The 22957-nt window shown below is 56.1% G+C and overlaps 1 protein-coding gene across 1 annotated transcript in view; it reads left to right on the plus strand.

Moving 5' to 3' along the window:
* SZT2 (SZT2, KICSTOR complex subunit) overlaps positions 1–22957 on the plus strand; it is a 54910-nt gene that overhangs the window by 30761 nt on the left and 1192 nt on the right. Inside the window, exons 44-71 of the mRNA XM_026053077.1 lie at positions 106–208; positions 564–681; positions 956–1067; positions 1505–1623; positions 2055–2219; positions 2831–2915; positions 5428–5613; positions 5696–5893; positions 6225–6394; positions 6549–6715; positions 7102–7199; positions 7842–7974; positions 8072–8199; positions 10645–10775; positions 11258–11440; positions 11851–12121; positions 12361–12440; positions 12755–12880; positions 14512–14717; positions 14839–14932; positions 16314–16394; positions 16806–16880; positions 19145–19358; positions 19612–19795; positions 20081–20203; positions 20425–20932; positions 21217–21333; positions 21699–21767. Of these exons, the coding sequence (XP_025908862.1) occupies positions 106–208; positions 564–681; positions 956–1067; positions 1505–1623; positions 2055–2219; positions 2831–2915; positions 5428–5613; positions 5696–5893; positions 6225–6394; positions 6549–6715; positions 7102–7199; positions 7842–7974; positions 8072–8199; positions 10645–10775; positions 11258–11440; positions 11851–12121; positions 12361–12440; positions 12755–12880; positions 14512–14717; positions 14839–14932; positions 16314–16394; positions 16806–16880; positions 19145–19358; positions 19612–19795; positions 20081–20203; positions 20425–20932; positions 21217–21333; positions 21699–21767 (4244 nt within the window). The remainder of the gene's footprint in view (positions 1–105; positions 209–563; positions 682–955; positions 1068–1504; positions 1624–2054; positions 2220–2830; positions 2916–5427; positions 5614–5695; positions 5894–6224; positions 6395–6548; positions 6716–7101; positions 7200–7841; positions 7975–8071; positions 8200–10644; positions 10776–11257; positions 11441–11850; positions 12122–12360; positions 12441–12754; positions 12881–14511; positions 14718–14838; positions 14933–16313; positions 16395–16805; positions 16881–19144; positions 19359–19611; positions 19796–20080; positions 20204–20424; positions 20933–21216; positions 21334–21698; positions 21768–22957) is intronic.

The raw sequence follows: 22957 nt of genomic DNA on the forward strand, positions 1-22957 counted from the left end.
GGGTACAGGGAGCCCTCGGGGTGGGTATTGAGTGCCCTGCTTCTGGCTGGACTGATGCAGCAGAGGAACGTGTGTGGTATAGCTGACATCCCATGTCGCCCGCAGCCATCCAGGCACTTCGGTCGGTGCTCAATGCCTTCTCTGTGGTGAACAGGAAGAATATGTTYGTCTACCAGGAACGTGCCACTAAATCCGTCTTTTACCTGCGGTAAGAAGTCACCTAGCCCTGCCCAGCTGCACRTGTCACACTATGTTGTGAGCTCCTCAGGGCAGAAAGCATCTGCCAGGGTCACGGCCCTGCTGTGGCCCAAGCAGCAAATCTCTGATCTCAGAATCAATCACATCAAGCTGGGCCACTCTTATTCTCCCTATGCCCAWCCTTTGCATGGAGGAGAAAGGATAATTTTTGTGAGGGGGTCGGTTATTTTYGGACAAGCACCTTGTCAGAAGGACTGATCCTCAGGAAGTACACAGGGAGGGCAAGAAGGGTATGGATTGTCTTCAAAGATACAATGCTGCTGACCTTGGGAATGGAGGCTGAAATGTATTTCTCCTGTATTCAGACTCACTGAAACCACCTCCAGTGGCAAGGTGTGGGAAGCRGAGAGCGCCCTGAGTCCAGCGTCTCGTTCGCTGGCACTGACACGCAGCCAGGAGCCCATTTACTCCGAGGATCTGATGGTGAGTGAGCCTGCTGACTGTAGGAGTAGGCATGGGCCTCGCAGGGTGACAGTGGACATGCCTGGAACAGAGAAGCAGAGGTGTATGGGGAGGCTGGAGAGCTCATTAGCTTTAGCAACCTGCGTTTTACATATGGTAGGGCTTATATATTGTAGAGGTGGAGAATGAGGCAGCAGTGGGTGGGTTCTGCCTGGCCTTCTTGGCAGCCCTGAGCAATGTTGGGTCTAAGTTTCATGTGGAAATTGTTTGTGTGTGGCTGTTTTTGCTTCTCCAGGGCTCCCGTTCATCTTTAGACTCRGCCTCATGCCGCAGTGTGGACTCTGCCCGCCCCGTGGGACAGGTGGACAGGAACATCCAGCTGATGGTCCATGGTGTTGCCCCAGCAGGTAAGTGTTACAGTGCCCAGAAGGAGAGGAGTTGTGCTGATATAAACACACTACTCTGGTCTCTATCCTCTGAGCTTGAAGAGCAAAGATAATGTCTCCCTCCTGAGCAAGCAGTTGTTCCTTAACTCAGAGCTGCTCTTTTCTGCCTTGGTGGGATGTGAAGATAGGGCCCATGACACAGGATGAAACCTGCTGCAGGCCAAGTGGCTTATGCCAATTTTCTCTGTGCCAGACTGCTTCTCCTTTGGCAGCTCTGCCAGCAGTCCTGTATGATCAAGTGATAGGCAGAAAAAGAAACATGAAGAAGTTGATTGTGGGGAAAGATGCTTTTCCTGTGGAAAGTATCCAAAAGGTAGAATATCMTAGGCAGAGGGATGGTTGCAGTCCATGTTACCTAGTGGGATGAAATAACTGTTCCTCCTCTGTTCCACTGCCAGGGCCTGAGATCACCGACGAGCTGGTGAAGGTGCTGCGCAGGCGCCTGGATGAGGCCACTCTGGATATCATCACTGTGATGCTGGTGCGGAACTGCAAGCTGACCCCGGCCGATGTGGAGGTACCTCCCCAAACAGCCGTTCTGCCATCCCAGAGCCTGTAGCACCTTCTTCCTGACTGACTTGTTTCAGCCTCTCCTGGGACAGGAGAGGGAAACCCAGGGCAATCTGCTGCATCACTCTCTCAGCTCCAGGCTTGGGAGCTAGCCTAAAGGGGTTCACTAGGCCAAAGGGGTTCACTAGCCCAAAGGGGTTTCTGCATGGTGCCAGGATAGGGAGGGATTCTCTCTGCTGGGGGTTGCAGTGTGGTGGGGTCCCGCTTTGATGGCCCTGGAGCGTTTGCCCACGTCTGTCAGGACCCTGTGTATGGGCCTAGATTCTACACCCTTCAATTTCCCCTCACACACCAGCTGGTGTAATTGGGACCAGTATCAGAGCCCCGGAGCATTCTGCTAGGGCCCAGCCTGAGAGTGAAAACCTCCCCTCTGTGCAGTTTATCCAGCCGCCTGGGACACCACCCACAGAGGTCCTGCAGTTTGCACTGCCTCCCTCTGCGCTGCCTTGGCTGCATGCCGTGTCCTGCTACCTGCGCCAGAACCTGCTCATCTTCCTGCACACGCCGAAGTACACAGACAGCAACGTGGAGCACCACTTCAAGGTGAGCAGGGCTGGGAGGGTGCCAGAGGGCTGCCCAGCTTCCACCTGCTCCTGGGGTCATCAGCTGGGAGGGCTCAGCCACCATGTTCTCAACTGTGCCGTGTAGTGGTAGGGATGAACCAACCACTGAAGCCTGGAGATGTTTGGCAGGACTTGTGATCTGTTCCTGTTTAGCCCATGTAGACTTGGATTGTTCTTGCTTTGACACAAGTGATCACAGTGCAAAAAATAGCAGCCACAAGCTCAAGGCCTGAGTCTCCTCCAGGGAGGGTGCCTCTCTCTCCTGAGCCCTTTTTAAGACTGAGCATAGAGCTCCTTGCATGGCTCCCTCAGATCTAAGGGCTGAAATGTCAGGATTAATTTGTTTGAGAGCAGCTACTCACCCCCTCACCGTGACCTGATGAGCAGTGCTTTGTAACCCTGGATGGAAGCGTAGGAGGTTTCTGTCTGCCCAGTGGTGGCCAGGGATGTTCTATGGCAGTCAGGATTGCTTGCTGCACACCCGTGAGGCCTGTGCAGTGGTGGGAGGGAACTCTGCATGTGTGTGGACCTCTGCCTATCGTTAAGACAAGTTCTCTAGTCCTGGTCACTGTCCTTCCTTCCTCTCCTTAGCACTACTTCCACAGCAATGGTAGCAGCCCTGACCAGGATCTCTACCTGTACAACAAGCCGGGCGGCCAAGGCACTGGTGGCAAAGGTACTGTGCACAGCTCTGCTGGGATGGGGCACAGGGCTGCGTGCCAGAGAGCTGCTTTACCCTGCTGGAGAGCCCTGGATGGCAGAGGAGGGCCTGTCCCAGGGAAGTGCCCTCCTCATGTGGCTGGGTGGCGGGCAGGGTATGTGCCTGGGAGACCCTGCGCCCTTYTCTGTGTGGCAGAGTGGGGCTAAGGTTTCCCCTGGGGCAACTTGCTGAGCTTGGCCTGTCGCTGCAGGAAGGAGCCCTGGCGTGCACTAACTGCTGGGGAGGACACAGCTCTGCCGTGAGGGCATAGCTGGATGCTGTCCCTAACTGGGTGCTGTGGGGGCAGTGCCCATGACCTCCCTTGTGAGCTGCTGGAGGAAGGGGTGCGTAGGGCCCACCCTGCAGCAGGCTGCCCTGTCATGTCGTATCCAGGTGACCTGGCCTGTCACCTGGTCATCATGTCCTTTGTTGTGTCCCTTGTGCCCTGTCTGAATGTTTTTCTGTTATGTAGGTACCATGTCGGACCTTGTGCACCATCTCTTTCCACTCTCCCACTTCCAAGGTAGCACCTGTGGCTCCGGGCATTGCTCTCATTTCCTTTCCCTTGCAGCTCCCTGGCCCTTCTGATCCCCGCTGTTCTTGTCTTCCTCATGTTGTGGCTGCAGCTCTCACTCCTGTATGTGTGTGTGTGTTTGTGTGTCCTGTTCAGCTGAGTCTCCACTTTCTTGTTGGCCGCATAAATCAGCGAAGAGCTTCTGCTGCCTTGGGGTGGCAGCTGCGCCATCTCAGGCTGTTGTGGGCCAGTGTGCTGCCCTGTCAGCTTGCAAGCAGCCGAGTCCAGAACTCTGCACCCTCTTTTCTCACAGGTTCACACAGACATCTCCTCCCTGAGGAAGATGAGGATCCTGATGTTTCCACTGTGGTTTCATGTTCCAGGGAGTAGTGGCATAACTTTGCCAGTAGCTTTGTCCCGGGATAGCYGATCCTGAGCAGCCACACGCGGTACAGTGAGGCTCTGCACTTTGTGGCCAAGCCCTTTCAAGAGAGATGTCTGGCTCTGATGTGAGATTCTTGGTGCCACTGCAGTGACAGCACATCCCTGAGAGGTGCCCTGCTGCAGTGAAGTGATCTGTCCTGCAAAGGGCAAAGAGTCTGGGTGAAATCCCAGTCCCTTTTAGCCTTGGTATCTAGGACGTTACAAACTTGCTCCTCGTTTGCTGAATAATTGTTGATGTGCCTGTCTCAGGGAGAGTGATCGGACTGGCCACAGGCCACTCTTCCTTTAGCAGCAGGGATGTATCAGTGCTGGGGCTGGATGGATCGAGCACCCATCTTAACAGCATGCTGTGAATCCGGCCAGCGCAGTCTGGTGGCTGCGGTGCTGTCGCTCCCATTCTCCCAGACAACAAGGGTCTGAGTGCAGGCTCACCAGGGCCATGCTCAGCTGGGACCGAGGTTGCTCACGCCTGCACGTCTCCTGCTTTGGCAGTGCTTGGACAGCTTGGCTTTTCTGTCACATGAGTGCTGTCTTAATCCGTTGGGGGATTTTGAAGGGAAGTGGGAGCATCCAGCTCCATTCTGCAGCGTGAGGTTTGGACCTCAGCACTCCAGTGCTGGTGCTTCCTTGGTGCCCTTGCCACTAAGTGGAGCGTGGAGAGTAAGCTCCTATTTCTGCTGTCCAGGKGTGGTGTGAGAAGGTCCATAGTGGACCAGGGGAAAGTTCCTGAGGCTTTTCCCRTTGGAGTGGAGCAGGGTGTGTAGCACACGGGCTGCAAAGTAAGCACCTCGCTGCTGCTTTGTGCCTCCAGACCACCCTGTTGTCCGTGTGTGGCACTTGGGGTRGTGAGACAGTGGGCAGGGCCTGCATTTCACTGTGTTCCTATAAGGTGCTAGGCTGCTTTGTGCCCCACCATGCTCGTAGGAGTGTGTGGTAGTCACCTCACCTCACACAGGAGTGCAGTGGGAAAGCAGCTAGGAGGCAGAAACTCATATGTATAGTTTCCCTCCACAGGGACTCAGCATCCTGTGTGGCCCSGAGAGGATTGCTAGGGTGTATCTGGGCTCTGGCTGCACCTTGTCCCTTGAGAAAATAGGGATGGTGGATGCCATCCTGGAGGGATCGCTCTGCATAAAGGCCCTATTGGAGTGAACAGAAATACTGCCCCTTCCCATTGCATGTGGGGTTGGGCAACCAGGGAGGCTCCTGTAGAGCAAGGTGAAAACTTGCGCTGCTGCAGGGCAGGTTCTTGGGGTAGCTGCAGGGAYGCCGCAGCAAACACAGAGTGCTGCTTACCCCAGCTCCCGTGGGCACCCATGGGCTCGGCGCCCGTGGGCACAGCCAGCCTTTCCTCCCCGGCTGCCGCCCTGCCACGGGCCCTGCCTGCTGCTCGTGCGCCCACTGTGCAACTTGGCGACCCACGTGGCGTCAGGACGGCCACAGCGTGCAGGACGCCGCGCTGCTCTGTTGGCCCCTCGGGGCTCATGGGGCTGYGCGCGGCTCCGGGCTGACGGAGGCTCTTCCTTGCAGGCATCGCATGCATCGCCCTGACATTTGTGGATGAGAATGGCAGCCCCACCTGCCTGCCCCATGGGGACAGGCCTGACCCTGTGAAGGGGCCTCCCTCTCCCATCATGGGCCTGCTGCAGGACACGGACTTCGAGCGCCTCACCGCAGTGAGCCAGGAGCAGGTGGAGCCGGGCGCCCGGCACGCAGGTACCGAGCGGATCGGGCCGGGCTGAGGCCTCTGCCTCCCGAAGCAGGGAGCAGAGCAGCCCAGTAGTGGCCTTCCCCACAGAGCCSCGCGTGCTGGTGCGCCTGGACATCTGGGAGAAGGGGAACATCAGCCTGCTGCAGCTGTCCGAGAAGCTGCGCGGGGCCCTGCGCCACGCGCTCTGCGACGCCGTCATGGAGTTCCTCGTGCTGCCTGCCCCGCTCTGCGTGGAGGCCGCCTGTCCCCTCGGGGGCCCGGATCTGGACGAGCTGGGCTCTGCAGGTGAGAGCCCAGGTAGCCACGCTGGCCTCGCTCCTCCTGCCTGCAGCACGYGGGCCTGTGCCAAGGAGGGCTTGGGAGGAGGAAGCCGCTCTCTGCTGAGCACATGGTGCTGCATCATGTCTCGGACAGAGGCATTATAGAAAATAGGGCTGGAAGAGGCCTTCAAATGTCCATCTCTGCTCCTCAAGATAAGACAGACTTTGCTAGGGGTTGCCAAGAGTTCCTTTCTCTACCACCAGGCTCTGGCCTTGCCCTGGCATATGCAGGGGGCTGGGTGGATGGACAGCAGAGCCGGCAAGACCACGCAGTCTGATTTGCACTGACTCCACAGGAGGCCTAAGGAGGACCATGTCAGAGACGAAGGGCCTGGCCATGGCCGCTGGTGGCACCGGCAGGAGCTGTCCTCCACCCTTGCACTTCACCTCTACCCCTTCCTCCAGCCCCGGGGAGCCTGTCACACCCACGAGCAAGCTGGGACGCCGCAGCTTCTGGGACATGCTGGTAAAGGGGCAGGGGGAGGCAGGGCCCCGAGGCCCCTGCAGTGCAGCGGGCTGGGAGGAGGGGAGAGCAGAGAGCTGGCTGGGACGGGGGCTGCGAGAGCAGGGTGCCAGCTGGGCTGCGGATGGACCGAGCCTTAAGACCCCCTTCTCCCTAGAGCAAGGCAGAGTCCTCGGAGCTGGGCAGCCCCAAGACCACCGACGACATCGTGCTGGAGCGGCCAGAAGAGGCTCGCACGCGGCGACGCCACAAGACCGAGAGCGTCAAGCAGCACCCGAGCCAGGAGCGGCCCGCGGCCTCGGCTGAGCTGGAACAGGCACAGAGGCAAGTGCAGCCCCCGAGCAGGCCAGGGGTGCTGTGATCCCTTTTGTCTGCCTCATAGCACTCCTCAGCCCATCATCCTGCTTGCCCTGTATGCATCTTATCCTTCTGGATCATGTCCCTTTTTCATGTTTTTTCTCCCTTGCACGGTTAGTTAGAGGTCTTGATCTTCTGCTGTGGTGCTACTGGGGCCACTGTTGGTTCTTMCTGCCAGACCACCCTTCTCAAGGCTGTAGCACCCTACACAACATCTGATGTCATTGAGACACTAAGCCCAAAGACTGCAATAACCCTGCAAGGGTGCACTGTCCTGGTGACAGGAAGGGCTGCTTCACCTTTGTGCATTCATCTCYACAGGCTTTGACCAGGTTTCCCTTTCTTTCCTCCAGACGCCGGGCCTGCCAGCTGGAGGAAGGGGATGTAGGTACCATGCACCCGCTCTTCAGTCAAACCTGCCAGCAGTGGATGGCATTCATGCACCAGCTGGGTATGTGCCCCAGGCCCCTTCTGCTCTGGGTGGGCTAGGGCTGGGCCCTTCTCCCCTGAGCTCTGTGGGCAAGTTCTCTTTTGGCACTGAGCCACCCCTCTTCATCCACTGCTGATCTCTACCTAGTTGTGTACCCTATCTGCCCAAATGCCCCTGGCTTCAGGGCCAGCATCATCTTTGCAAAGTCCTGGCAGGAGTCCTGCCATGTGTCCATCTAGCTGAGCAAATCTACTAAAGCTTAAAGCCGTGCTCAAAGTCCAGGGCTTGCTGGACTCGGCCACAGCTGCTGTGCAGATGGACCCCTGCAGCACCTGCAGTAGCTGTAGAGCTCCAGATGCAGCAGGGACAAGTGTGTGAGCTCTTGCAACGTGCTCTGACTCTGGAGCTGCTTGGGAGACCACCACACAGAAGGGAGGAGGAGGAAGCAGCAAACCAGAGGAAGAATACCCCGGGGATAACTTAACCCTGTCTCTTCCTCCTCAACCTTCTCTATGAACAGTCCTAGTTGTCCAGTTCTGTCTGCCTCATAGCCAGGCAGGGCAGGAGCTTGCAGTGACCCTTGTCTTCTCCACTGCTCAGGTGGCTCAAGGGCCTCGCTCTGGGGCACTTCGGTGCCCATTCTATGGTACTTCTTCCACGCAGGGTGCCCATCAGTGCAGCAGTGCTCAGCAGACATTGTGTCCCGATTCCTCTTGTCCTCCATCCTGGTGGAAGTGGTGAACCTGGTCACTGCCCTGGCGAGCGATACCACGGTCAAGGTTTTCGAGCGGATCTGGTGAGTTGTGTGGTTCAGAAGACAGAATTGCTTGGCTGTGCCGGCCCCAACCCCTGAGGCCTTACCTGTCAGCTCTGTTTGGTGCTCTCTTTTGCAGTTGCCATCGGAGCACGGCCTTCCTGCCCTATAAACCTGGGCAGAGCGCCAGCCCTCGCCCCGCCGCCGTCAGACACTTTGTTGTGCTGGGCCGCAACCTGCAGCAGTGGCGGTGTAGCACCGAGCAGGGTGAGTGCTGCCCGCGCCGGGCTCTGCCCGCTGGCAGCTTTGTGCATGAMTGCCTATTTCAAGGCATTCTTCAGTCACTCATCCACTCAAGGGTTTTCCTGCRGAGATTTTGGGCTTTGGAAAAGATCAGGAACTGCATCCTATTTACCTGTCAGTACACAGACGTCCCAGAAGGAGTAGTTTCTGYCTTCCTGGCAGCCTGTTTTTCTCTATACATGTCTCATAGCCTTCTCTTTGACAGGAGACATTGCTCCAGCATGGATTGCACTCTGCGTGTAACACATACCCACCTCTGTGGATAGTTCTAGTGCCACAGGGACATGCAGCCTCAGGCAGGGGACCTGCCGTGTGTGGTTTTCGCCTATTTCTCCCTGGCAGACATTACTGGTGTATTGTCTGTCACAGGACTTCTCCTTGGCTCCTCACAAGGAGCACTGAGGGTCCTTCAAGGCTCTTAGGCCACGGCTGGCATGGAGCCGTCATACCACCTGCTCGGTGTCCTGTCAGTCTAAGTGAATGGCAGTGAATGAGGGTGCTCTATTTTTTTGTGCTTCAGCTTTGACCTGGCAAGTCCTGGGGTGTAGTGAGTTCTCAGCATGCAGCACCGTGGGGTCAGCTCCAGCTTGCAGGGAAAGCTGTTTGAATCATCAGTCCCACCCATGAGATGCTATTAAGTGTTCTGGCAGCAGCCTGACAATCTGACCTGTTGGTCCTTCACAAGGCAGCCACAGCGCGTGTGTATCATCAATGCAGTGTATGCATCAGAGCAAGGCCCGGCTTTGGGCACAGCTCAGGGGAGCTGGGCATGCCGAGGTCAGCAGAATGAGGCACTGCTCACTGCAAGTGCCTGGTGCTCAGCGGAGCTGGGTGTTTGCTTTGTCTGTGACCAACAATCCAGCACCTCCCCAGTGTGCCTGAGACCAGAACAGGAATGTCCCTGTCCCCAAAATGTTATGCTCTGCTCACTCTTTAGAGATTTTTTTGGTGGCTTTTGATCAGATCCCTGTTCAGCCTTTTCTTCAGGCCAAACAGGCCCATCTCTCTCAGCCTTTCCTCACAGGGCAGATGTTCCAGGCCCCTGATCATCCTTGTAGCCCTGCGCTGGACTCTCTCCAGTAGTTCCACATCCCWCTTGTCCTGGGGATCCCAGCCCTCTRGATGTGCTCACCAGGGCTGTGCAGAGGAGCAGGATCACCTCCCTCAACCTGTTGGAAATGCTCTTCTTAATGCACCCCTTGCAGGGGCCTTGGCTGGTGCAGCAAAGCTGGGCACTGCTCCTTCCTAAGCTAACGTTGTCTCTGCCTGCAGACAGCAGCAGTGAGGAGGAGCAGCCAGTTTTACCTACTTGCAGGTTCAGACGTAAGTCCCTGTTCAGCATGATGCTGTTAGAGTGATGAGCTTGAGCAATTGCTGTTTYAAAACCTTGAGCTAAATGGCCTGACTGTGGAAAGGCTCCAGATGGCAATGCCATTGCAGGACTCRCAGGCTCAACCATAATCAGATCTAATCTGGCTGCTCTGGGGCTTTTCTAACACCAGAGCTGCAGCCCTGAGAAGCCTGCAACTCTCTTCTGTGCACAGTTCAGCTTCACAACTGTCTGCGTGGTGCTAACATTTGGGTTGCTTTGTGAGATGGGAGAGATTAGAAATGTCCTGGGGTTCAGGCCATATCTTCTGCTTTCCCTCCTTTTTTTTTTCTAGAAAAGCGAGGCCAAAGTGGRCAGTGCAGTGAGTTCCTTGAAACTGCCCATCCAGTACCAAGGATGGACCTTGAGTTAGGAGGTGGTACAGGGAGTGGTGGAATTAATTTAAGGAAAGGGAAAAATCAGAAGCCAAAGATGTTACCTAGGAAGCTGGGATTATTCAGATRCCAGTGTATATGAGAATACACAAGAAGTGACCTGTGGAGATCATAGATCTCACTGAATGCCAGCTACTACGTGTAATCACAGTCAGGACCCCTTTTTCGTATGGTCCAGGCTTACTTTCCTGACYCTGCAGTCCCATTTGGAGACTGTTCCACATAGTCACCACCAAAAAAAACTTTCTTATAGTTTTGAACATTGACTGCATTTGTTTTATGGTATCCATATTTCTGCAAATGGTGCTACAGAGGAAACCTTTTCTGTTGCTGAGTCCTAATAACAAGTTGGGGAGATAATAGTAGGTGATGCCTAGAAATGGTGACAACATCCCCTTAGCTCTTGGAATAGCCTCAGGTAGGACCAGCTTGGGCAAAACAGTCACATAGCTTTAAATATGACCAAGAGATCTTGGGCAGTGCGTGTGATAGGAGGCCTGGTGCAGGTCAGGACCTGTCCCACGTTCCTCTGAGGGTGATGAGCTGAGCGTGAGGTTCGGGCATGAGGTCCTGTCGTGCTGCCTCAGTGGGGATGGTGTAGCAGGATGAATTGCCACCAAGAGTATTAACACTGGCTCTCTGCAGCTCACAAAGGCCTTCAGCGCTTCGAGGCCATGGAATTCAGCTCAGCAGAGAGAGGGGCTGAGCCAAGCCTCTCTGGGCGAGACCTGGCACCCCGGCAGAGGTTCCTCTTCTTGGAGATTGTTGACAAAAAGGTAACAATTGTGTGTGTGACATTGTCTCCTTAAAGCTAGGCTGTTCCCTAGCCTAGGGAGCCCCCCGGGCTGGAGCTTGATAAGCAGCTGGGCWGGACATCCCTGCTCATGCCACAGGCAGAACCCGGGCTCCCTGCAGTGAGGTGGGGAGTGCTGGGGAGGTTGCCACCCTCTCTGCTGCTGATTCCAGCCATCTAGTTGGAGTTTGTAATTTCCCGTTCCCTCCCATAGCAAGGCCTGTGCAGACACGCAGTATCTGCCAGGGCAGCTGAGGTACTTGTGCCACCCAGTGTAGGAATCACCACACACAGCTGTGGCTGTTAATACGGCTCTTGCAAAGGAGCTGTTGCAAMTCTGCCAGTTCAAGCCTATCCTAGAAAAAAGCTGGAGCTGTAGCACATACCACCCAGAGCACCTGGGACAGCCAGTATGGGCCCTTCCTGAGCAGACCCTTCACCTTCTCTTCTCCTCTCTCCTACCAGCTGACACTCTACACTTACAACTGGTCTCCAGACCTTGGGGCCAACCTAAACTGCTCCCTCACTCGCCTGCTGCAGTGGCAGAATGCCCGGTCTCACATCGTGCACTGCCTGCTGAGCCAGAAACTGGGACTCTTCCACCATTACTGCTTCATGGACACACCGTGGCACGAGGACAGCAAGCAGGTAGGGCACCCTGCCAGGCAGGACAGTCCTTTCCCCCTTCATAAAGGTCCTGGCAGGAAAACTACTGTGAGGATGACAGAGCCCTGGAACAGGCTGCCCAGAGGTTTTGGAGGCTCCTTCTCTGGAGGTCTTCAAACCTCACCTGGATGCGACTCTGTGCCATGCGCTATAGGTGTCCCTGCTTGAGCGGGGAGRTTGGACTAGATGATCTCTGGAGGTCCCTTCCAGCCTCAACCATTCTGTGATTATGGCCAGAGGCCTACACAGGACTTGGAGCATGGTCTGATGTCCTCAGTGCTGATGACAGAGATGGCCGCAGATGTCCAGAATCTTGAGTTTACTCTGCTCTTGTGGGTCCTTCTCCCAGACTGGCAGTAAGGAGGCTTTCATGGCTGTGTCTTTTTCCTTAGGAGCCAAACCCCTTCCTGAACTCCACTCTGGAGGTGGATGCGCTGATCCGCAGCTCCAGCCCCCCACCCAGCAAGGAGCAAGGCCGGCTGAGCAGCTCTGCTCGCAGCCTGCCCTCCCTGCACTTCCATCCCGACGTGGTGCCCTTCGATGAGGCTCTCCGGGACGTTTCTGCTGTTAAGCACATCCCCCATGGGCCTGACTTGGGACCTTCTGACCCTGTGTCACGGCATGGGGCCCAATTTCTGGAAATCAAGAGCATGGAGAGGAAAGGTAAAGCAAGGACTCTGCTGTCACGGGAGCCCACCTCATCCCCRCTCTGCTGCTCTCAAAGGAGATCAGTAAGAGCAAGGGTCCTGACAGGGAGGTTTTCAGCTACTCCCCCCTGGTTCCTGTAAGGAGATGGGGTATGGCCCACCCCATGTGTGAAGTGGAAAGGATGTGGGTGAAGAGGAGATGACACTATGAGGGGCTGTGGCTTGATCCTTCTCTGTTGGCTCTCTTTCCTCCAGAACTGGAGAAGCAGATGAAGATTGAGAATCTCTTTGTGACCTGGCAGCAGAGATCGGCGCAGTCCAACATGCCCATCAGTGTGAGTGCAGCGGGGGCAGGCAGAGTGGGGCAGCTCCCTGGGGCACAGGGAAACTCCAGAGCTCAAAGCAGGGTACATTTTGGGGCTGGTGTTTCACTGTGGAGTGGAGCTCCTTGCATGAATTTCTGGGTTCTAGCCCAGRTCTTTGGGAACAAAGCCTGCTGCCCAGCACTGGTTGGATTATAAAATGAGAGGGGTGAGGACTGCAGAGCTTAATTCCCCCTTGAGCAACAGGGTGGTGTGGCAGACTGCTTGCTGCCAGCTTGGTGAGGAGTGTGTGCTGTAGCTGTGTCCTCTTGCGCTGTGCCGAGCAGCTGGCAGACCTGGAGACCCTGAAGCAGTCCTCCCGCCTCGTTCACTACTGTGCCACCCCCCTGCTCTTCGACCCGGCCTTCCGGCAGCAGATCCAGACTGACCAGCAGGGCAAGGTGGAGGGGAAGGTGAGTGCCACTGGGGCTGGGCTTTGTGCACGAGGGTGAAGGATGTCTTTTCCCAGGACAGGACCGATCTGAGCTCACTACTGTGCTGTAAGATGAGTTTGCATCTTTAGCTCAGGGCTCCCACAGTGGTGGATAAGGAGACTCGGGAAATCTTTGAGTCCTCAGAGCCTTTTTCCTGCACCTAGGCCATGCCCAAGGAAGCTTGACTTCCCTTTGCTGCCTGGAAAATTCAGTCTAGCAGAGCATCAGTGAGTACCACATAGTAGTGATCAGTTAGGGAAGCAAAACTTGTCTGTAGACGACCTGATAAACCTCACCCACACCCAGCAAATAGCTGGAACAATTGAAAGCTGAATCCTGATCAGGTTGCAGACCAGCAGAGTCTGGCCAGTGCAGATCCTGTGCCAGTCACTTGTGGTCTCTGTGTATGCGTGTGCGTATGTGTCAGAAAGGAAGAGCAGGCTGCTGTAAGTGTCAAAAGGTTTTTGACAGATCTTTAAGCAGAGATTGCTACAGAAATTGAGCTCTCACAAGGGAAAGTACTATCACAGAACAAAAACCTGTCTTTGTTTTTCTAAAACAGCAAAATGAAAACTGGTTATGCAGTATGAAGAGCCAGGCAGCAGGGGCATCAAGATTGCATACTGGGTTCTGTATCTTCAAATAATTGAGCACAGTATATACAAGATGCCAAGTTTTGCAGTGCTATATAGTTGGTGTGAACAGAGGAGGACTGCAAGAACTCGAGAGGAACCTGGATAAYCTGTGCAATAAGTGCTATTGTGGCAGCTGGGATTTGGTTCCTAATGGAACAGCACAATCTGGAGAGAAATTAGCACTCCTCTTGTATTGTACTGTAACTGCAGAACCTGTACAAACAGGGCAGACAGCTCAGTGGATTCCTTCAAAACACAGCTACATGCAAAGAACAAACCACTTACAGTGTGTGAGAAATGGGTGTTAATGGTATGGATAATACTCTAGTGCTTCTGTGAAATACTATGGRGTGAATGTCTTCATTCGGATGGGAGGTGTGAGACCAAGTATCCTATGGCAAAGACACTGAACTAGCCTCCACAGGTCAGTGAGCAGCTGGAGAGACTCCAAGTGAAGGGAATACTCCTGGTGGAGGTGAACAAAAGGGCAGATAGAAAAGTGTCAAAGTAAGGGGATAACAGTAGCAACCTATGCACAAGAGAAAAATATTCAAAGGGATTAAAAGGGGATCTGAAAACACTTAAAAGGAAGGACTATCRATATCATGTAACTGTGCTGTTGAACTAGAGCTAAATGATCYTTAAAAGTAACTGGGATTCATAAGGGGATTGGACTCTCCCATGGAGAGCAGGAGCTGTYGAGCCCTGTGTGAGCCAGTCGCGAGGGATTTGTGCAAGCTGTTTGGGGGTGGGAGCTGCAGATTATCCCCTGCTGGCCACTCTGCCTTTTGCTGCAGCCTGTTATGGGGCTGTTAGGTCTGTCAAGGACAAATCTTGAATCTTGCACTCAACGTGCACTAGGAAACAGCTCGTAGTGCTCTCCGGCAGAGCGGGTCTGCCCTCCACTTGACAGGGCAGCTGTGGCAACCTCGTGAATGTCCCCTGGGACATAAAACAAGTTATCTTGTTTTGCAGAAGCGCCACCGTTCGAATGATTCTACGGCTTCGGGGAGGGATCGCAGCCACAGCTGTGACTCGACAGAAGCACTGCCCTGCAAGCTGAAGGAGGAGCCCTGGCTGCAGGAGATGTGCAATGCCTTCCTGCAGCAGTACATCCAGTACCTGCAGAGCATGGGCTTCATTCTGGTCCAGGTGCGGCCGCCCTCGCCTACCACTCGTAGGTCAGTTTTGTGTTCTGGGAGTCTGGTGTGAAGGAGCAGCCAGTGCACTGAGCTCCCCTGTGGCCTGGCACGGCAGGGACCCCAGGCCTCAGCTCAAGGTCCCCTCTGCTGTTGTTTGCAGTAGTACCAGCCGGATCCGCGCTCTGGCAGCAATGGGTGTGGAGGGGAGAGGATCCTTTTCCTACACAAAGCCAAAAGCTGAGGGGAGTCCGAAGGTGAGTGTGTGTGCAGACAAGGAGGTGGAACTGGCGGTAGTGGGGTGGTTCTGGCTGGCTTTTGAATCAGTTTAAGGCAGGAAAAATGTGAAAGGGTAGGGGGAGAATCCAAGCAGGAAAAGTCTGTCTAGAACTGCATCATCTTTGGGATGCTGGAACACATGACACCTACTTCTCCTACCAGCCTGACTTCAGGCCACCCTGATAACCCCTTCCTGGAACTGGGTGGAACCAAAGCAGATCTCAAAAAGATGGCCAAAACTTGGTGAGGGCTCAGAGGAAGACCAGAGTGACGTGAGGCCAAGAAAGCTGCCTTTGGGCGGGATGCTGGTGACTTACCTGTCAGAGATACCTCAGCCTCTTTGGGGAGGAGGTTTCTGGGGGCAGAAAGATTCATTTGTCAGAATGAGATGAAGCTGAGAAGCTGAAGAGATCAGAGGAGGGCAGAAGGCCAAAGATGAGCCTGCAGTGGCTCAGCTGTTAGGAGAGACTGTGGAGGTGGCTCTTCATTTCTAGAAAAGAAGGAAATAGGGAGGGACAGGATAGAGTTCTACAAATCATAACTGCCATGGAAAGGGATTGATACCTGTCTTCTTCAATACAAGATCTAGAAGCCATCAAATGAAACTATTGGGAGCCAAGCTCAGAGTAGAAGGAAGTATTCCTTCAAGCAGCAGGTAATGGAGCTCTTCATCAAAATGTGTTACAAACACTAAGAGATTATGTGGGCTCAAGAGAGAATAGGTAGGGACATGGAAGAGGAATCCGCTGGCATCACTAGATAGAAGCCACTTTTGGAGAAGGGGAGACCATCACGTTTGTTTCCGCTATTTTGGCCGTTTCCTGGACACCTGCTTACGCTGTCAGGAGTGTGAGCTAGACGACCTCTTCCAGTTAAAATGAGAGGAGATTTATTCACTGAAATATCTTAGCAGGAGGTGGATGAATTTGCCTGTGGCTAATCTCTACATCGGAGTTGTCCATCCCGAATAGCTGCTCTTTCAGGCAGAAGGGATGTTCTGGAGAGCCTTCAGCAGGCAGAGGTAGGAGGGAGGGAGGCTCTGTGGGCAGCATTGCCCTCTAGCCACAGGTCCCCAGGCCAAAAAACTAGAGACACCCTGCCGTGAGTAGGCACAAGCTGATGGAGAGCAGCATATTTAGTGTGACTTCATGAAGGGTATTTATTAGGCTTTTAGAATTCTTTCCACAGTCAGCTCTGGGGTACCTGCTCTTCTACCTCCAGTGAGAGAGCTCTGTTGATGAAGCACCTCCATTCCCACCCCTGCAACAGAGCCTCCCTAGCACGTGGAGCCTCTCTCCCTGGAGCATGGCTGCTCCCATGTGCCTCGGAGCCTCTCCAGCTTTGTCCTTCTCTTGCCAGAGCACAAGCCCTGCGGTTGCCACCTATCATCTACAGAGAGCTCTGCCGGGTGGCATTGTGCTCATGGAGCTGGCSTTCCAGGTGAGAGCAACAAAACAGAGTCTCTGGTGGCGGGTGGGACAATCCTCAAAGGACACAGCAGGAGTGATTAGGGACATGTGATTTCATTTAACCTCTTCCACACTCTTGCACATTTGTGGGTCAGCAAGGGTCTTGGAGGGCCAAGGACAGTAAGAGTTGCCTGGGGTCAGGTTTATGCAGAGGGCAGGGCTGAAGCACCAGGCACAGTGCCCTGCACAGCCACACGTTGCCCGATCTCTCCCTGCACCTGCTTGGTTCAGATAGGAGGGGAGAAAAACTCGGAGCAGAGTGTTTGGGACCCAACCCAGATGGGGAAGGGCTCGTGCGGGGCTCAGCCAGCCTGGTGGGTGCTGTTCCCCATCAGTGGGGAGGCCCGAGGCCGGCGCGTGCTCAGAGCGCTCTCTCCGGCAGGGCTATTACTTCTGTGTGAAGCAGTACGCGCTGGAGTGCTCGCGGATCCCCATGGGCCAGTCCGTGAACTCGCAGGTAACGGAGCCGCGGGCTCGGCTGGCGCGGCTCGGCTCAGCGCGGCTGCTGGGGCGCTGCGGCCTCTGGGACAGGGCGGGCGTTTTGCTGCGGCAGGTTTGGAGAGCTGCTCCCTCCTCCTGGGAAAGCAGAACCATGCAGAGCCTCCACAGCCACATGCCCTCCCAGGGATGCTGCGCTAGCACACCTGGAGTGCAGGGGAAGAGAGTGGGAAATTTGGGGAGAGAGTGACTCTTGTCCTAGCTAGGTGAACAAGAGAGAGCAGGCTGGGGAGGAGCAGGAGCACTTCTGGCAGGTGGCTTCTCCAAGGAGAATCAGTGYCTGGAAAGCCAGCAGCTCTCTGCTTCCTTTGAGCAAGGGGGAAGCAGGGTGGCTGTGAGCATGGCTGGCTGCCCTTTCTGCACCCTGAGCCCCAGTTCTTGACACCTCTGTAGCTTGCTCTAGAGCACGGCAARGTGCCTGCTGCCTTCTCTGTGCTATGCCAAGGTGCCCCTTTTCATGCCTCTCCCCAGGGTACCAGGTGGCTGCCTCCAGTCTGTCTGAGGCAGGAGGCCCTGCATGGCCCTACTGCCCTTCTCAAGGTGGCTTCTTAGTAAGACTGGATCTTACAGACACCAGGAGTGGCTCTCCCGAGCCCAAGCGCTGCAGGACTTCATGGCAGTCCTTGGGGGCTGCTGGGCMTTTTCTGGGGAACCTGCCTGTGTCAGGGCAGGATTACCAGGCACCGCAGGGAATGCCTTGGTTCCCTCCGGCTGATGTGGGAGGAGGCTTTGCCTGGTTCTGCAGCGGGAGGGCACGGTGCTGGGAGCAGTGGACCAGAGGGGCTTGCTGCAGGGGCCTGGCTGTTCTTCCCACGTGCCGGGACCAGCCCAGTGTTACCTCCAGTGGGGCAGTTGGGCTCCCGTGCCCGCTGTGCTCCCCTTGGCTCTCCCTGGGCCTGTGCCCCACTCTGGGCAGGCTGGATGCAGGGGCAGGGCTGGGCAGTGCCTTGTCCCTCTTCCCACTGGCTGTGCATCTCTCTCCATCAGGGCACTCTTACAGCCAGAGCTCGCAGCAAGAGCTGCATGGGACCCAGCTCCGTCTCTGAGTCTGCGGTACGTCCTCTCCTCCCACTGCTCTGCTGGGCACAGCAGGACTGCCAGTGCAGGGCTGAATTCCCTGCTGGCTCTGCTGGCTCTGATTCCACTGCCGGAGCTGCCTCCTGTGCCGTGGCRCCCGGCGCAGCTCGGCACGACGCAGCTCGGGAGGAGGACGGGGTGGGCCCTGGCTGCTCGCATGGGGACAGCGGGGACAGAGCCGAGTGTTTCTCGCTCCCTGCTCCGCCTCTTCTGGGACAGAGCCCCAGGCCCCTCTCCTGGCTCTCCTGGTGCCCCGTGGGTGCTGGGGCAGCAGCAATGCGGGTGGCAAGAGCCTCTTCTTGTGCCRGGGCCTCCTCTCTGCTGGTTTCCCTGCTCGCCCCTGTTCTTGTACCGAGGGATTATGGTGTGGGCCAGCTGCCCAGGGGCTCAAAGAGCGGAAAGGCAGCAAAACGGCACCGTCAGCTCCTGGCACGAGGGCAAGACCAAGGCCCTCACTGACACTGTGACACTGTCCCCTGGAGCCGTGGCTACTGTTGTACTGGGGGCACTGGTGTGTGAAGGCCAGAGATCTGTGGAGGACACACACGCAGRGCAGAGGTGACAGCCACGTGCTGCAGCTCCCGTGGGGACTCACCAGCTGCTCCTGGATCCGGCTTCCCAGCAGCTGGCCTGGCTCCCTGCTAGTTACTGAGCACAGGGCTGCACGGGGCTAGTTACTGAGCTCTGCCACTGCCTATCTATGGGGTCTGGCTCCATCTACTCCTCCCAGACCCCTGTGCCATCTCTGGGAGGAGAGAGGACTTGGGAGTCAATCCCTCTACCTGTAAATCSACATCCTGCTGGGGCTCCCGCTCTGGTGCATCCCGTCCCTGCCCAGGGACTCGGCAGGGCGGCTCAACAGTCAGCTGAAAGGAAAGTCAGCTGTGTCCTTCACAGCCYTGTGGCTTCCAGCCCAGGGCGGGGACCAGCCCCTTGCCAAGAGGAAGGCAGTGCCAGCAGTGGCTTTTTCATTGTCCCAGCAGCAGGGTCAAGTGTTGAAGGAGCCACTAAGCTGGATCCAGCGCTGCATCCTGCTCTGGTGGTGGGGCAAGGGTGATTGAAACAGCCCTTGCTGCCACCAGGGCTTTGCAGAAGGCTGTGAGGTGCCTGGGAACGTGCCTGCCTTGACTGCCTGTCCCTCCCCAGCTCTCCATGCTCTTCACGGAGGAGTGTGACAAGGTGCGGGACCTCATGCACGTGCATTCATTCAGCTATGACTTCCACTTGCGCATCGTGCACCAGTATCTGCTGGGCTCCCATATGACCCTCCGCCAGGGCTACCATCTCACCAGCTTCCTGGAGGATTTCATTGCCCACCACACGGACATACCCAAATTTGGCCGCAACCATGTTTTCCAAGGTGAGTAACTGGTGTGTGGTCTGTCATAACTTGGTGAAAAGTTCCCAAGTGCTCTACAAGCAACTAGGGAGCATCCAGCAAGATGGCAGGGAGATGGTGTCACGGGGTGCCTGCCTCTAGAAGTCTGTGCTACCCTGTGGTGAGGGGATGAGGGTTGCTCGAGGGCTCTGTCCCCAGACTAGTTTGCAGGGACACTGCTTGGGGAGCAGGTGCTGAGTGACTTGTGTGATAGCACCATGTCCTGCCCCGCTAGGCACGCTGGCCCTGCCCACCAACATGATCACGGCGCACCAGCTGTACAACTACATCGCCGACCACGCCAACACGTACCACATGAAGCCCCTGCGCATGGCCCGGCCCGCCGCGGGCAGCGACAGCAAGAAGGGGGCCCCGGGCACCGAGCAGAACGAATATGCACTGGTCTCCATCTGGAACAGGTGAGTGCAACTGCTGCCAGGCCTGGGGCTGCCCCAAACCAGCTGGGGGCTAGAGGCTATCCAAGGTGCCAGCAGAACCAAGACTGTCCTCTCTAGTGCCAGCTCTTCGAGGAGGTGGCCAGCAGGGCTGGTGTGGAGTGAATTGGAGGTGTGGGGTTGTGCCCACAYACACTTCCAAGGAGTCCTGCTGTGTCTAGTCCTTCGTGCACAGCGATTCTGTCGTGCCTGAGAGCTCTGGGGAGAGGAAGCRAGATCTGTTTCACACTGGTATGTCTTTGCTCCCAGCTCGGGCTCCTACAAGGACTCGGAAGGTCTGCGTCACCACGATGACTTTGACGTGTCGCTGCTGGTGTGTCACAGYGCGGCACCGTTTGAGGAGCAGAGCGAGGCAGAGAGACGCATGCTCCGGTGAGAGGGGGCCCGGGGACACATGGCCAAAGCTCGGGCCTGGGGAGGGGGCTCTGCGGGACACTGAGCAACAGTGATGCTGTCTGAGGAGGCTCCTTTGCAGGGGCCTGGCAGGGAGGAACACCCTTACTGGTGGGAGTGGAGGGGACCACGGTTCATTTGCAGCCAGGCTGGGAAGGGGGCAGCCCCTCTCCCGCTCACAAGGGTGTCTTTCCTCCCAGCCTGCGTTTCTACGTCATCATGACCAGCCAGCGGGAGCTCTTCCCCCGGCTCACGGCCGACATGCGGCGCTTCAAGAAGCTGCCCCGCTTGCAGCGGGAGGTGCTGGAGCCTGTGGTGGGCCGGGCYGCGTGGGAGGCGGCGGAGCCGGAGCCGGAGCCGAGCCTGGCGCAGCAGCAGCCGGCGGAGCGGGAGCTGTGGCAGGACGTGGAGGACAGCAGCGAGTTCTACGCGGGGGGCCCGCAGGTCAAAGTGGGGCCTGGCCTCTTCTACACCTCTCCACTCTTCCCCTTGCTGGCCTCCGAGGTGGCCTCAGCCCAGAAGCAGCTCAGCAACATGGTGCAGCTGGCCAAGTGCCACTGCCGCAGGGACAACCTCTGGAAGCGTCTTTTCCTCCTGGAGCCTCTGGCTTCTGACAAGCTGAAGCTGGGCAAGCTGTCACTGGTGGAGCTGGAGGAGCTGCTCGACGCCGTGCATGGGAAGTCCATCGCCGATGTTGACCCCCAGCTGGTGAGCAGAGGGGCGACAGAGCCCTGCTCTGGGGAGGGAGCGGGGGCGCAGCTGAAGCCCTGCGGCGTGTCTGCCTGCTTGGTGGGGAGGCAGAGGCAGGAATGTRCCTTCCAGTGGGTGAAGGGGGAGGCTGCCCACACCTCCCATGGAAAGTGGTCCTGGCTCAGAGTGCCTCTGAGCTCCGAGGGATGTGTCCCTTTAGGGGTGTCTGGATGCTTTAGTGTTATGACTGCTGATGACCTGGCTGGAGGGAGGCTGAGACCAGACCTTTTCCTTGCCCACAGGGATGCTTCCTCACCATGACGGTCTCCTGGTACCAGAGCCTCATTAAAGTGCTGTTGAGCCGCTTTCCCCAGAGCTGTCGGCACTTCCACAACGCTGAAACGGGCACTCAGTACCTGGTAAGAGCCAGCCTGTCACCTGCCCCCAGCTTCATCCTTCCTGCCTAATGCTTGCCTGCAGGAAGCTCGTCGGGATGGCTTGGGTGCTCCAGGATGTTCTCTGCTCTGGTGCAGCGTGACGGGTGTGCTCCTGCAGTGCCTGCTCGTTGCCTCCGGGCAGGGAGGTCACTTCACCCTCCAGAGCACCCAGCTCACAGTTACTCAGTGTCCACCCCCAGCTTGGCAGTGCCACCCACGAGCCGGGCTGGGTTGCGCTTTCACCACTGCGCTCTGCTAGCAGCCCTGCCCATCCCTGGCTTCGTGCTTCCTTTCTGCCAGCATTTGCACTGTCTCTTTTCCAATGTGAGTTGTGGCTCTCTTGACAGGTTGTGCTTAACCAGAAATTTACGGATTGCTTCGTCCTTGTGTTCCTTGACTCCCATTCAGGAAAGACGGTAAGAATTTAAGAGTAGCTATATCTGCTCAGACCAGGAGTCTCTAAATTCATCCAGCAGTAGCCAAGAGCAGATGCCCATGGGGAGTGTAAGAGCAAGTCAGGATATGTGCAACACCTTCCCCGGATACCGTCCCTGCATCTGACATCTCCTAGGGTTGTTTTTAGAACGTGTTCTCAGTTGTCTCTTTCCAGGCKAAAAAGTCCTTGTCTGTTCAATCCAAAGCCAGACCAAACTTGGCCTGGCAGAAAAAGTGGTCACTAATGTTGCAGATTGCTTGTACCTGGGAGGAAGGACAGGGACCTGTGCTGCGGGGGTCCAAGCAAAGCCTGCTTGGGCCCTCAAGGCCTGTTTGGGCTTTCATCAGGTATGATGCAGATGTGATGTTCTCACAGGGAGTGCAGCTTGTCTGATCCCCTTGTAAATAAGTTGCACCCCATTTTAAAAGCGAATAGGAGAGACAGAAGAGGTGCCTGCTAGAAGGCTGCTCAGAACCTTCCTGACAGCTGGTGGTGAAAAGCCCTTCCCATCTTGTGCTGACCTCTGAGATTCKGTCATGGCCAGTTTCATCCTCTCTCGCCAGCGGCAGCTCTGAGCTGAAGCATCTCTTCACTGGGCTGGTACCGGTGCTTCCCTCATCCCTAGGTTCCCCACCACATCTGAAAGAATTTTCTCCAACCTCTATTTTGTTGTGTTAAGCAAGCTGAGCTCTTCAAGACTCTACTGCTAAGAAAGGCCTTCCCTTCCCCGGTGACTTGGTTGTCCTTCATCACCCTTTCATTAAAGGTCAGCCTGTGTAAATGTGGATGTCCGGGGCTGTGGCTGCTCTTCCAGAGGAGTCTCACCAGAGCCCCCTGCAATTGCAGTCCCTCCTGGGTACTCCTGGTAGAGCCTGGGGTGRCATTAGCCTTTTCCTGGCTGTGTCACACTACTGTTTGTCACTCTGCTGTTTGCCACTGCTTGTGGTCACTGATGCACCCAAACCCTCTACTACTTTGTCACTTCCCCTCAGTAAACACTCATCTTGYAACAGAAAACCTTCATGTTCTTAACCTTGTGTTTTGTGCTTAGCATTCATYCCTTTCCTGTGGCCTCCCCACAGTCTCTAGGGTTTCTTTTTGTATTATCCCAATTCTCTTTTGTATTAGTGCTTCAAATTTTATCAGCATCTTTGTACCAGATTCATTATA

This window comes from Nothoprocta perdicaria, unplaced genomic scaffold, assembly GCF_003342845.1.
Source record: "Nothoprocta perdicaria isolate Ctin4 unplaced genomic scaffold, notPer1 scaffold_0, whole genome shotgun sequence".
In the NCBI taxonomy this organism is placed as follows: Eukaryota; Metazoa; Chordata; class Aves; order Tinamiformes; family Tinamidae; genus Nothoprocta; species Nothoprocta perdicaria.